The sequence below is a fragment of the Nilaparvata lugens genome, chromosome 10 (assembly GCF_014356525.2).
Source record: "Nilaparvata lugens isolate BPH chromosome 10, ASM1435652v1, whole genome shotgun sequence".
In the NCBI taxonomy this organism is placed as follows: domain Eukaryota; kingdom Metazoa; phylum Arthropoda; class Insecta; order Hemiptera; family Delphacidae; genus Nilaparvata; species Nilaparvata lugens.
In genome coordinates this window covers 38,921,718-38,936,987 of record NC_052513.1, presented here as the reverse complement: position 1 = coordinate 38,936,987, position 15,270 = coordinate 38,921,718, and the positions used below count along the sequence as shown (strand labels likewise).

Sequence of the window (15,270 nt, the reverse complement as noted above, 5' to 3'; positions counted from 1 at the left end):
TTACTACTAAGGCAGCCTTCAAATCTGCATGAAACCTCCGATGCAGTTGAACCATCAGGTCATCAATATTGATGAATGTTGATGGGTTGATGCCCATGACGAAAATTCATCAATGAAATTGGCACATCCTCCTTTTGAGCGCCAAAAGCTACTGAAAGGATGAATGAATTCAACATCGGATAATTTCAATAGTAAACAATTCAGTTGTGATTTTAATAGTAATTTATTAGAACACCTGCACTATTACATCAAGCCATGAATGATATTATTGCTAGCATGCAGCCGAACAATTTCAATCATTATTTTAAAAACGTAAGGAGCCTCATTTGTAGCTACAAATCTCTAGCTCCTAATAGCTCTAAACACAATTACTTTGAACACAAGCATGTTCTTGTATAATATGTAGTAATAACAGTGCACAAGATAGACCAATGTAAGTGTTAATTTATAAGTTCATAATTATACGAAAAATATCAAGAGTGAAAAACTAAATCCAATATAGATGTTCACACATCGTCAGCTTCAAAGCACGATTAGATAGAACATCTACAGCAAACCATGCTACATCTAGAAACAGTAGACATGATTTGTGTAACTAATAGAATAACCAAACTATCCTAGAACTAGCGAAAAAATAAAAACCCAAAACTATCATTAAATAAACAAAGAAGAAAATACTTAACTCTTGATTATATTAAAAAATTACAATATTTTTACAATAGATTACTTATCATTAATTAAAAACCTTCAAGCTAAATACACAATGAAATACACCAATAAAAATTATGATTATATTATAAATGACAGTAGTTTATTCGTTATTTATCACGATAGAATATTATTAGCAAATTTAGCTGGTTCTACACACTAGTTCTCCTATGATAAATTTACTCACAAATAAAGTACTTATTTTAATAAATTGATAGTTCTTACTTCGTCATTGGCAATTTTATCGATAACTTTTATCAACCTTTTTGCTGCTTCATTAGAATGTGATTTCTTGAAAATTGAAACAAAAATTAAAATGAGTAATTTTTTCATCAATCAAAAGTTGATGGAAATATAAAATTCGATAAGTTAAAAAGTAAATAATAGGATACATTAGATAGAACGTTTTTCCAAACAAATTTTGACTGAAAAATGCAATGAACCATGTTAATTATGTGATTAATATCATACTCTGTTCAAATATGATGATTAATGCATGATGGATAAAATTATCAATAAAATATAATTTTACATCATAAGTTCATCATTAAAATGAACAAACATGGTAATAATGTAGTGGGTTTTCAATCAAGGTTATTGTGATATAATATTAATAATATCAAAGCGGCATAATTTATTTGAGATCATTTTTTCAAATATGATAGAATAATTATCATTTGGGATGCAAACAATTAACAACTGAGCATAAGAATAAATTGTTAATAATAACAGGTATTGTGTGATACTGTATACTGATTATAAATATGAACAACTACATAATAATTTTATTATAAATAATTATGATTTGTTATCAGATTGCCAACTATGATCTTTTTCAAGTAACTTCTGATTACATGAGGTTCTAGAATCTGCATGAATGTAATTATAAAAATTATTGAATAACACAACATGTATTTAGGCATACACTGACAATTCTTTTCAACAATTGGTGATTAGATTAACTCAAATTCAAAGCCTTACAGAGGTTTAATTCATTATTATTGACCACTAGAAGGGTAAGACAATTTTCTAGCCCAATTAATTCTTCTACAACTCATTTTATGGAGTTTGCAACATCAATCTATTATACCAACAACTGTTGATAGTATTAAATCATAGTTAATCACTAAGTTATTAAGTTTCCTACTGAATAGAACTTTCTATTTTGAAACGCATTTGTCAATCATCTTTAGAATGGTTATCAAAACCAATATTCAAAATGTAAGCAAACAATATTAGAGACTATATAGAATGGCTATCAAAACCAATATTCACAATGTAAGCAAAAAATATAAGAGACTATCAAAGTTCAGTCAATAATTGCAAAATGATTACTGAAACCATAAACATCCTAATCTACATAGTTACTGATGACATCAATATAGTCCTATAAGTTTCAAACTAATTTATGAAATTTTCATACATTTATCAACTAAAACAATATTTTCACACCTAAAATTTCAAAAGGGGGAATTTTCAAGTACCCGCATGTCAAACTTCTAAAATTTTAAAATAGACCAGCTAAAATTTAATAAACTATGCCTGCATAGTCAATCTCGTAAAATATCAATGAATATATTTGTTACCAGCAATAGAGTACAACAAATTAATTCTAAGTCGGGTCAGAATCACCGGAAATATCAATGAAACCAATTTACACATTTTCCACTAATCTTCTAAATTCCAACTTACACATTTTCAAAACCATTAAATTTTCGATTTTAAACTGAATTTCAGCAGCAAAAAGGGTCCTAACATGTTGTAAAACTAACACCGTTCATTTTGAAAACGATCTTAGGCTAGATAGGAAGTTTGTATAGCTAGTTGAAACGATGTATGAATGATTGAGTTTATTTGAAGGGCTAGAACAACCCTTACTCACAGGCTCTATTGATAGGGGTGATTTACACCTAGAAACACCCCCATTCCAAGAGGAGGGTCTTATTACTGAACATTTGGTTTGAATTGCGGGATAAATAACATTGTTAAAAGGCCAGTTAAACAATCATATATTGATCAGAAATCTGAGACATAAAACTAGTTTGCCTGGCTAAAACATTGTTTAAGGATCGGTTTAACACGCAACAGGAAATAGGTCTTCCTCAAAAAATCTCAACACAAGGATGGGAAAAGTCTCCATAGTTTCAAAATTTCTGTAACTAAACATTCCCAATTAGTTTCAATTTTTATCGCTCAAGCTTATCGTCCGATTCAACTTATGAACCAAACCTAAACTCTGTGAAAATCGAGATAGACAAGGAATAATTCTTTCACTGATTCCAGATATTAGATCCATAATCGAAATCTGGAATCACAATTATTCACACATATTCCTCAACTATATCAATTTTCACTCGATTTAGATCCAGTTTAAATTGTACGATAAGTTTGAAGCTCTTGACCATCCCTCATTGGTTGATTCATTCCCAATCAAATCAGAGCAGATTTGACAAACTTTGCCATAAGATACATTATAACAAGTTGAATTTGTAAAACCATTTTATATTTCGATTCCCAATCAATTATGAAAAGATTTGTCAATCTTCATAATTTCTTGTCAATCTTTGTGTAATAAAGACAAAAGATTTGTCAATCTTTTCTATAGGATTATTACAAATTGAATTTGTAGATACATTCTCTATTTCCAATGTTACAGGAAACAGAAATTTCATAATTTACTCACTTTGAATCAACCAATCCCCCCCCCTACAGGACTCAAATTAAAGGCAGCAAATGATGCAACTCAAAACAAGTGTTCCGCAACAACCCCTCCCCTTCAGCGCTTTCACTCCTCAACGCCAAGTACCCCCCCTGCTACCACCACCGCCCCAGCCGCCCGAATTCCTACTCCTCATGTTGGACACATTGCGGCCGTTGACCCCCCTGCGGTCGCCACCCCCCCACTGCGGGTACGAGTTGATGGCATCCTCGAAGTCGCGCCTGAAGTTGGAGTAGCGAGTCTCGTAGTCATAGGGCTCGAACGCACTACTCCCGAAGAAGTTGTCGTTGGCATAGTTGGTGTTGTGATGATGGTTCATTGGCGGGGCACTCCTGCTGTTGCCCCCGTAATTACCGCCTCCCATACGACGGTTGTAGAGGGCAGGTTCCTGGTTGCGACGCATGTAATCCATACCACCTCCACCACCGCCGCCTCCAAAGCCACCCCCGTTTCCGTAGCGGGACGAACTGTACAGAGCATCCCTGAGTGGAGGCGGGTATAGAGAGTCCCTAGCCGACACAGGGGGCGGTCCTCCGAAGTTGGACTTGGGCTTCGGGTAGTAGCCACCCATAAGGGGCGGCGGTGGACCACCCATCTTCTTCATGCCCCCCTTGGGACCGCCCCTGAGACCTCCCCTGCCGATGGGACCCCCTTTGCCGCGAACCCCGAGGGGCAATCCGCCTCCACGGCCCCCGAATCCACCGCGCATCTTGGGTCCCCAGCTGCTGCCCCTGAATGCTCCGCGGCCTCCGGGACCCCATTGAGGACCGCCTCCTCCGTAGGTCGGGCGTTTTCGCATCCTGCAACAAAATAAAATACATGAATATTGAAATATGCACGATGAGCATGTGTGTACATGCATGTTTATCATGAACACACAACACATGTTTTGTAATCAGCGAGAGGCTTCCAACATAAAATAAACAACCGGAGCAAAGAAAAAATAAACAATAAAAAATCTAGGATACAAAAACCTAACCTCAAAACATTTTGCTCGAAGCCTTTCGCTGTGATGTGAGTACACACATGTTAATTATGCATATATCCTTTAGTGACCACACTTCTTATACTTTAATTAAAGTGTGTTCCGGTCAAAAAATAGAATACTTGATGAACTGAGAACTCGACGAACTGACCTGACACCCACCCATGGCTATTACCAAACTCATTGATGACTTAGGCTAGGCACACACCAGTTAGTCGAGACAGGACAAGACATGATCAGACACGTTTAGTCAAATTACTTCACATAGTTGCTTATGAAGTAACACACACCGATTAGTCATTGCAATTAGACATGTCTTCATAAGCAACTATGTGAAGTATTGTGACTGAACGTGTCTGATCATGATTTGTCTTGTCTTGTCTGTGCTGGTATGTGCCTAGCCTATAACTTCATCTTGAGTGTGTTCCGGTCAAAATAGAATACTTAATGAATTGAGAGCTTGACGAACTGACACCCTACTGTAGCTATTACCAAACTAATTGATGACTGACTTCTAATGACTTTAATTTTTCTGACTAACTTCTAGTGACTCAAAACTGAATCTAACCTCTCTGATTAAAAACTAATTGATGACTGACTTCTAATGACTAACTTCTAGTGACTATGAACTGGCTCTAAACTCTCTGACTAACTTCTAATGACTCTGAACTGACTCTAATCTCTCTGACTAACTTCTAATGACTCTGAACTGACTCCAACTTCTCTGACTAACTTCCAAGGACTCTGAACTGACTAAACTCTCTGACTAACTCCTAATGACTCTGAACCACAGTATACATACAGTATGGAAACTTGGCTAGTACCCTGTCGCAAAAATCCGCCATCTTGTTAGGAAGCGCCGCATTTTAATAGTATTGATGGTAGGTTCGGATCACTTTAATGATCCGGATCAATTGATCACGTCCACTGCCATGAGCCAATCAGAAGACCAGGATTGGAACTTCCCAAGGTCAGGTGATGTGCAGTATTTGCGCCATGTAAAAAGCATTGGTTAGATAGGCGTTTTATTGACAGTTTCCATTCTGTACCTATTCTGTGTCTGAACTGACTCCAACTTCTCTGACTAACCTCTAATGACTCTAAAGTGACTCCAATCTCTCTGACTAACTTCTAATGACTCTGAACTGACTCTACCTCTTCTGACGAACTCCTGATTACTTCATTATTGACTATAAGTTCCAACTCACCGATAGCCGGCACCCCCCATGCTATGTCCGGCCGGCTGTGCCTTCTTGATGATGCGCGTCGGCTTCGGCAGCTTGGTCATGTCCAGCCGCTCACACAGCACCACCAGTTCGCATCGCAGAGTGTGCGGCGACACATCGACCGGAATCACCCGAGTCGGCACGAACGGCTGAGTCTTGTTGAACGGCTCTTGTTCGACGGTGGCCAGGTCCAGGATGTTCTTCAGCGGCAGTTTGTGGTTGCTGCACACGTAGATCAGTCGGTCGGCCTCCGTCAGTTTGCGCAGGTTCACGATCATCGATTGGCCTAAACGTACAAAACCAGTTACCATTACAAGACGATGAAAGGAACTATATGACGATGAAATATGAAATATATAATATCAACTCCACTATTCTTAGAAGGCAACTCTACAACATTAGCAGTGAATTCATAAATATACTAGAAAGTGAATCTCCACTTAATAATTTCTAAAATAATAAACACAGAAAAGAGCCATAGAGACATGGCTGAACTTGAATTATTTCCAAGAGTTGCCTTTTATATAATAATCAATTTCATATTATAAATAACAAGTTTGAACACTATATAAGCTAAATTCAAGTTTATATATTACTCTGATTAAGCTGATTTTACGACTCACACTGGCGCACAAGGAATCTTCCTTCTGCCGGTGTTTTTGCCTCACCTACTGTACTCATGCATGTGAGCATAAATTAAATCTTCAATTAATAATTATTATTTATAATATCATGAATAAGGATATCATTTCGTTATTATTTCTAATTACATAAATTAAAATTACCTTCTAAAATTAAGTTTTAGTAGCACTTGAACAATCAAACAAACAATCAAAAATGGCAACTTATTTTTTTGTAAAGCTTTTTGTACTTTTTTTGGTAAATAAAATTATTCATTCATTTCATTCATTGTATTTGTCATATTAGTCCAGTCACCAGGTACTTTTTGGAAGAGAAACTTCTGAATAAGCTCAATTTTTCGAGCTTATTTTTTATTTTATGTTCAGTATCAATTTTTATGATTCTAGAGTATCGGATGATTTGAATACAAATAACTGACCATCTAACCCTGGATCTTTTTACAGAATGCCCCAAAAATCTCGGTTGGCGGTTCATTTTACAATTTTATGCAATTTCTGCCAAATCAAGTCATCAAACAACAAAAACCATACTCGCCTTTTTGTTACATGACAAAATTTAGAATGAAATTATTCGGAGCTCTCTGTATTTAATGAGCACTGAGTTACAATTTTTCAGAAACTAGTTACAAAAATGAAAAATTCAAGGAATTTCCGTTTTTAAGTGACTATATAATATCTTCAGATTTTCACTATCTAAATGTATGTTTGCATTTAATATAATATCTAAATTCATTCTGTCGTCATTTATGAAAAAATGCATAATCATTTAACATAATTTATCAAAATAAGGCCAAATTCACACTAGAGTGACGTGGTGATGACGTGGCGGTGGTGTGGCACTGACTTTTTGCCTCTTCCACACCACTCCCATATAAACATATGGTCCAAGTGACATGGCGAAACAAATTATTTATTACGGGAGTTTAAAGTCAGCGCCTCGTCACCGCCTTGTCACTTCAGTGCGTATTGGGCCTAACTACAGTCTGTTAGGCGAAACGAAGGAGTGCTATGTAAACAAAATCAAAACACCGTTTATTGGAGATTGATAATCGTGTACCAACCAAAACTAGTATCTCAAAATTGTTCTAATAGATCAGTGGTATGAAAATTCCAAGTCGTTTACTTATAAATAGTTTCAGTTAGCATTTAAAAATGCTATTTAATAAGTTTTTTTGTAAAAATGACAAACCCTACTTTTCATCAGAAAGATTAATTACTTGATAATTACTTTCCAAGAGATAATAGCTAACGGACAATGGGCAAACTACATGGGAAGTTGAAATAAAAATGAACAGTGACTCACTGATTCCAGCACGGGGAGGATCCAAGATGGAGACGACCTTTTTGCCCTTCAACTTCTCCTCGAGCTGCGGGTAGACGTCGTCTATCTTTCCCTGCACAAACTCACAGTTGTCGAGTCCGTTCTTCAGCGACAGTCGCTTGGCGCCCTCTACGTTCGCGTCCATCAGCTCAATGCCCAACACCTCCTTCGCTTGCTAGAAACAGTACAAGGCAACAGGTGCTAAAAACAGTACTTTGACACATTCCATCAACTCAATGTCTAAATGCACAATTCCTTAACGAGGACTAGAGCCGCGTAGTTAGGCCGGTTACAGAGCTCGACCGACCGTCAGTGCGTACGTCAGTCGCGCTTGTCTTTTCCATAGATATTCCATGTATCCGTACAGAGCAGGACTGACGGCACGCATGCGCACGGTCAGGACCATGCGTTTTACATTGCGTACGAAGACCACCGGTCGAGCTCGTACGCATCCGTTACATCGGTCGACTGAAGCTCTATTGAAGCAAATAGAAGCTTTCAGAGCTGTACTGTTCAGTAGCCCGATCGCACCATAACCACTGCGCTGACACCTCTGCCCGACAATCAGCTGATATTGAATTGAATAACATAAATGAATGAATTCAATTGATAGATTATTTTTCTATACATTTCTTCAATTATTTCTAACTTTTGTATTAGAAAAATAATATATTAGCCTAATATTATTATTATCTTTATAGTACATTTATTTGGTCTGTAGCTTAAAGTGACTACAAGTCTTCCCAATGGTGATACAGGAGCTCGAAATATATTTTAACTTTTCAAGTTTTCTTGTAATTTTGCAGATAACTCATTAAAACTTCTGATGGACATTTTAAAGTAATTAAAGAATCCACCTTCATCCCCAAGCAATGATGTATGGCCCTGAATTACCCTTGAGATGATCTTTGGGCGACCATAGGGTGAACTTGATATCTACGTCTTTTGTTCCTCCGTTTATGAAAATAATGTTGCATAATACTATCATAGCTTAAGACGTTTTATAAGAGTCAAGGCTGTATTGAAATTCGGAGGGCTCTTACACCATTAAAAATTCGTTGATTTCATCTGATCTATATCAGCTATTGTTTTTATTGGTGTAGGAGCCCTACCTGTGCTGACGTCACACGAATGCACTACGACTTTGTTTACGGAGGTATTGGCCTTAGCAGCTTTGCCGCTAAAAAATAGACACTGGTTAAATTAGTTGAAACATTGCCTTCACAATTACCGTTTCCTCCAGATTACTATATTGACAAGTAATGGCAAGGTCTATAAATACAGGTCCATGACACACGTGTCCCTTATGGAGCGGTCATTATGTGGGGTCATTATGGCTGTACATTTGAAATATTCCAATCTGCTCATACCAAAATCATGCATTACGCTTTTTAAAAACAATATTCTGGTTCAGATAATATGTAAATTCAGGTTTTACATTTTTTATTAATCAAATTTCAATAATAAATGGTTCAATAATTCATTTTTTATTATTAAAAATTGTTCTTATTTCTTGTAACTTGTTATGATTCGTAAGGCATTGGGATAAAAGGCAAACCTCAAAAAGAGTTAGAAGTTCCCAATCTAAAAATCAACAATTCAGTTCCTAGTTGGAATCAAAATATTATTATTCTGTGGGAAGAATTTATTTTACAATTCAAAGCCAAGCAATATCACTTGAACAATATAACAAAATAACACATCTTGATGTTCAATCTATAATGATAGCAGCTGATAAATTAAAGAATTGGTGAACTAGAGCCCCATAAAATGGCGATTTTGCAATGCATCATGGGATTGTGTCATGACCTGTATTTTGTAGACCTTGTTAATGGTGACAGTGGTGCACCCACCTTGGCGAGTACCATGCCCATGCCACCCGACCCACAGCAGAGGTCGAGCACCGTGGTGTCCTGGTTGACACTGGCCAGCTCGGCGACCGCCTCGTACAGCACCTCTGCGCTGTGTGTGTTGCACTGGAAGTAGAACTCGGGTGTCACCTCCAGCTTCAGCCCAAGCACTTCCTCCTCCAGGAACTTGGCACCCCAGATGTGGTCCTCCTCACAGGGCACTAGTTTCTTGTGTTCGCCACCCGATTGCCTGCAAGAAAAACGACAAAATCAGTGCAAAAATTACTGAAACCAATGTGATATAGTTATTTGTAATTCTGTTAAAATAAACTGAAAATAGTAGAGAATAATAATTAATTCAAAAAGTTCTTTAAACCTCATAAAAAACAATATGATTTACAATATGTCAGTTCTACATATTCTTACAAGAAACTCTTACATAGGAATAATCTTTTTGAATAATAAAAAACTCAAGCAAATAACAGTTGAAATTAAAACAAATAGAAAATGATCCTTGAAAAATCTTAATCCTATAGTGAGGTCCACGTTATAATGGCAGTGGAGAAAGATAAGACAGCAACGTTGCCGAACCTCTGTCTTGTCAATGCCTTCTAAAGACGGTAGCAGATACAGGTTTATTGATGCAATATTAACTGTTCATTCTTATTTAAAATAATCAATTATACTTTATTAAGCAATAAATTAACTTATATTTTTTACAGAACATATCTATGGAAATTGACGATTTTCAGTTGAAAATAAAGTAGAATGTTCTATATAAAATAAATTCTGTAAGAGAGAAAAATGAAATAACTCATGAGAAAATAAAATGGTTCCAGTATTGAAACTATTTATATTATATTTAAACTATTGAATTCATTTTATATGGAACATTCTACCTTATTTTCAAATGAAAAACGTCAATTTCCAAAGATATGTACTGTGAATCAAAAGGTGTGGACACAATTTCAAGAAAAATTTATTCTATTTTTTAATAATTTCATAATGAATTTACATGATTAAGATAAAATATTTTGTTAATTGATTATTAATTCTACATTGTTGAAAGACGATCTGGCAACAGAGCAAAGCGAGAAAGAGATAGTGCTATCAGCTATGTTGAATGACAAACAAGGATAGCAATACCATTGCTAATCAAACACTGCCATAATAACGTGGATCTCACTATAGATCTAATTATGATTGTGATTCATAACTCATCAGGATTGAATTCATCAGGGAAGTGTCGTGAGCCAACAGTGCTTTTATTCAGAAATGATCTTCACATGAGCCTAATGTCTGTGTAAGTCTAATGTTATTAGTATTTCTCTAAGATCGATATAGAAAGGATTGGAGCTACAGAAGAAATGCTCAAGATTGATCCACCTGGAGGATTTTTGTTGGTGCGGCCAAAGGTCGACTATATAGAGATGGCCCAGAAAGTAAATCAAGGCAGAATCATTGTTCGGTACTGTGGAATTTATTCCCATACGTTCCAATGGGACTATTCACACTCGCTCAATATCAGTATCAGTGGCCGATACAGTGAGAAATTTATCCCCATTAATTCTAATGTGATGATTCATACTTGCTCGCTCCAACTGAATAGGAATAGTCCCATTAGAATGCATCGAGATTATATTTTCACTGTACCGGTAACTGACTCGGATACTGATATGAGTGAGTCCGCCTCAAGATAGTTATTTGTATTTCTGTAAAAACGTAATGAAAATAGTATAATAGAGAAAAGAGTATAATAGTCTATGTTATTGGTATTTCTTCAAGATCGATATGAAAAGGCTTGGAGCTACAGAAAGCCGTTTAAAGAGAATTTTAGTATATTAAACTCAAACTACACTACTAGAAGTTCATCAAGTTATCAGTTCATCAAATGTCTATTTTGAACATTTCCTGAGAAACTTGAATGAATGGGAAGTTCAATCATTCAATCATTCAGAATCACACAACTTACAGAAAAGTTGAGCCGTTCAGCTCGTCAAGTTTCACGGCATCAAGTTTTATTTGCGTGAACTTAGGATTTGAAGTGAATATACACGAGAATTTTTTCGAACTTGTCGAAAAAAGTAGTAAAATTTCCCATTCCATTGCACAATTTAATACCGGGTTATTAAAAAAGGAGTTAACAACTTTAAAAATTTATAAAAATCTTATTAAACAAGGTACAGAGCTGGGTTTTGTGTTGTTTTAAAGGAAAACACTCCAAGTTTTGACTCGCGTAGTCCGCTAATGCCTGGTAGCGTCGCACAAGCGCTAGCGGCAGTTACGTCGAAGATGGCAGCCATCACTTGGCCTGAGCGTGCTAGCTGTGTGTTTTGGTTTGAAAATCGGCATAGTGTACCATGATATGTTGCAAAATTGTTGATACCACAGATCGATAAGGATGACCGAGAACGAAATGTTTTCGTTATGCAAGATGGTCACCACTAAACTATCTGACTGATGTCTGGGATTTTCTTAATGACCGCTTTCCAAATCAGTGGATTGGCCGTAATGCGCCTATTGCATGGCCTCCTCGTTCCCCAGACTAACACCGCTGGATTTTTTTCTTGTGGGGTTTCATAAAAGATATGGTGTATGTAACTCCTTTGCCAGCCACTCTACCTGAACTTAGAGCAAGGATTTTCGCTGCTGTTGAGCAAGTTACACCTGAAATACCAGTGCGAGTCTGGGAAGAAATCGACTATCAATGGGATGTCTGCAGGATAACCAACGGAAGTCACATAGAAAATCTTTAGTTTAAGGTAAAAAAACAACACCTTTAAAACAACACCAAAACCTTGCTCTGTACCTTGTTTAATAAGATTTATATGAATTTTCAAAGTTGTAAAGTCCTATTTGAGTCACCCTGTATAAGTCAAATCGAAAGGTCAGAAACAGTGATATCCGCGACTGGAGATGTCAGATTTGAGTCGAGTCTTTTTCTTACTAAATGAATAATAACTAAATAAAATACTCACTTATCCTTTTCGAGAAAGAGATACAGCGACACCACCTTAGTATTGACGCCGCGTCCCTTGGTGAAAAACTCGATGACCGCTTTCTTCATGACCTTCAGACTCTCCAGGGCCTCCGGTTTCACCTCAAACACATCCTCCTCCTTAAAGAAATAAATAAATGAATATTCTTTATTGTAAAAGATTAAGTTTGCATTATAGACAGTGTCATCATTGGTACAGTCAATATAATATACAGAGTTCCATAAAAGGTGTAGCAGCCGAAGACTATAGAGATTTCTTATATGAAATTTGCAACAGAAAATTACCAGTAATATTTTCGATATTATATCGACCTTAGTTTTCGAGATACATGGATTTTACGATATTTTAAAATCATGTCAATATACAGAGTGTCCCACGACAGGTAACAGCCAAAGACTATAGATTTCTAAAGTTGCGTACAGATTTACGCGCTGCGAACATGAGCAATTCACTTTTAATCAGCTGATGCCAAGCTTTTTATATCTGTATCTTAACGTTTCTGTAAAAATACAGATATAATCAGCTGATTAAAAGTATCGCTGATACTCAATTCACTTTTAATCAGCTGATGCCAAGCTTTTTATCTGTATATAACCATATCTTTAGATATGGTTTATAACCATATCTTTAGAATTAGATTTCGACTGATAGCTTACTATTTATTGAGGTTTTTCAAAGATATCGAATTATCGATATTTCTCGAAAACTATTATGTTACTGGTAATTTTCTGTTCCAAATTTCATATGAAGGTGCGTACAGATATACGCGCCGCGAACCTGAGCAATTCACTTTTAATCAGCTGATTATATCTGTATTTTTACAGAAACGGTAAGATACAGATATAAAAAGCTTGGCATCAGCTGATTAAAAGTGAATTGCTCAGGTTCGCGGCGCGTATATCTGTACGCACCTTCATATGAAATTTGGAACAGAAAATTACCAGTAACATAATAGTTTTCGAGAAATATCGATAATTCGATATCTTTGAAAAACCTCAATAAATAGTAAGCTATCAGACGAAATCTAATTCTAAAGATATGGTTGGAAAGTGGAAGGAATTTCCAAGAAGATCTATATAATTTGTTCATTTGTTTGACGTTTTTGAACTTTTTATGAGCGTTCAAACCGTTTGAAATTTGGCTTTGAACTCGACGAATGTACTTGTTTCAACTTTGAGTGTGGGTGGCTGGTTTGCCAGCGCTCGCCTTCATTGGTTATCGCTCCGATTTTTGTCAGACCAGCGACGGCCAGCAGCTATTCCCATTTCTTGTGACATGAACATGATGGTCCCTATTCACATCTAATTTTCCAATATTAAAATGAACAAATAAAACCGAGAAATATACATACATACTCTGATTGAACTGATGGAACTCTGAAGGAACTGACTTATACACGTACGGGATAGGAAATTCACGAATGACGCATCATCACGTCTGAACTACTCAACTGATTAACTTGAAATTTTGCATAAATAGACTCTTAATTTACTGAGGATTGTTATATAGGCCGGTTTTTAAAATCTCAGTAGGTCCAGTTTATCAAGTATGAAATATAATTGCTAGTTTAAAATATAATTGATTATTTCAAACAAGAATGAACAGTTAAATCTTGATTAGTATATTTTTGTTGTACCTTATCTCCTTCGGCTCCATCCTCCTTCTTGGCCTCTTTGCGTATTTTTGCGGCCTCATTGAGCATGGCAGTGATGACCAGCATGATCTCCTCGGTCTTGTTGATTCGCACAGTCAGCAGTTTCAGCGACACGTGGACGTTGCTCGCGCTGTGAGCCGGCTTCTCCCATTCGTCGACGAACAGCTCGAATGTCTGCAACACATTCACATTTTTATGAGGAAAAATTAGATGTTAGTTAATAATAATATAGAGTTACTTGGCTGGTTCAGGTCTGGTGTCACAGTTTTCAGGTCGCGTCTGATCAATTTCAGGGCCTCTGACATGGCATATACTCCTGTGTGATAGCCTATAAAATACACCTTCCATAATAATAATATCGAGTGACCTGGCTGTCTCAGGTCTGGTGTCAGAGTTTTCAGGTCGCAACTGATCAATTTCAGGGCCTCTGACATGACCTAACGACTGCTTTTTTAGGCAGCCGGGACCGACGGCTCAACGTGTCCATCCGAAACACGGGAGTGGCCCGAAATAAATATCTTGCCCGGGCCGGGAGTTTGACCCTTCCATCAATAACTCTTTTAACTTTCTTTCGATTAAATTGAAATATTCTTCGTTTTTCATATCATCATGAAGCTTTCTAAAAAAATTAAGACTCATTTTCGTGTTGGCTTCTTTTCAAAAAGAGCAGTCCTATGGTACATGGAAGAAGTCTCCTCCATTTCTGGTTTGATACCTGTGTGAATCACCATTTCTAGCCAAAGCCTCATTTCTCCTGAAATACATAGTCCCCTCATAAATGTAAAGAGAGGGAACGGTGATAATGCCTATAGTGAGATCCACGTTATAATGGCAGTGGATAAAGATAGAAGAATAGCGATGCCGATTCTCTTCATTAATTAATTATATTTCAACACTGTCAAAAACATAACTGGCATCGTTGTGGACCTAGAAAAGGATAGTACCGCCGGCTTTGTCGAATGATAGACAAGGATAGCAAAACCAGAGTTGATCAAATACTGTCATTATAACGTGGACCTCACTATAGCTCCCTGAAATGATTCCTAACAGGAATTTGACAGAAATCTAATATTAGATGTTAGATTTGGGAGTAAGATGCAGGTAGAGTCAAGAAAAGTTCAAAAGTCTGGAGAATTCAATTATTATATATTTTATCAATTATTTTAT

General features: G+C 36.5%; 1 protein-coding gene across 2 annotated transcripts in view; it reads right to left on the bottom strand.

Moving 5' to 3' along the window:
• Nucleotides 1-204: 204 nt before the first annotated feature.
• LOC111045679 (tRNA (uracil(54)-C(5))-methyltransferase homolog) overlaps nucleotides 205-15,270 on the bottom strand; it is a 29,687-nt gene continuing 14,621 nt past the window's right edge. For both annotated transcript variants that reach the window (XM_039436823.1, XM_039436824.1), the window contains exons 7-12: nucleotides 14,086-14,277; nucleotides 12,429-12,568; nucleotides 9,454-9,700; nucleotides 7,583-7,775; nucleotides 5,621-5,924; nucleotides 205-4,227 (exon numbers count right to left, since the gene is read on the bottom strand). In XM_039436823.1, coding sequence (XP_039292757.1) covers nucleotides 3,501-4,227; nucleotides 5,621-5,924; nucleotides 7,583-7,775; nucleotides 9,454-9,700; nucleotides 12,429-12,568; nucleotides 14,086-14,277 — 1,803 coding nt within the window. In that variant the 3' untranslated portion in view covers nucleotides 205-3,500. The remainder of the gene's footprint in view (nucleotides 4,228-5,620; nucleotides 5,925-7,582; nucleotides 7,776-9,453; nucleotides 9,701-12,428; nucleotides 12,569-14,085; nucleotides 14,278-15,270) is intronic.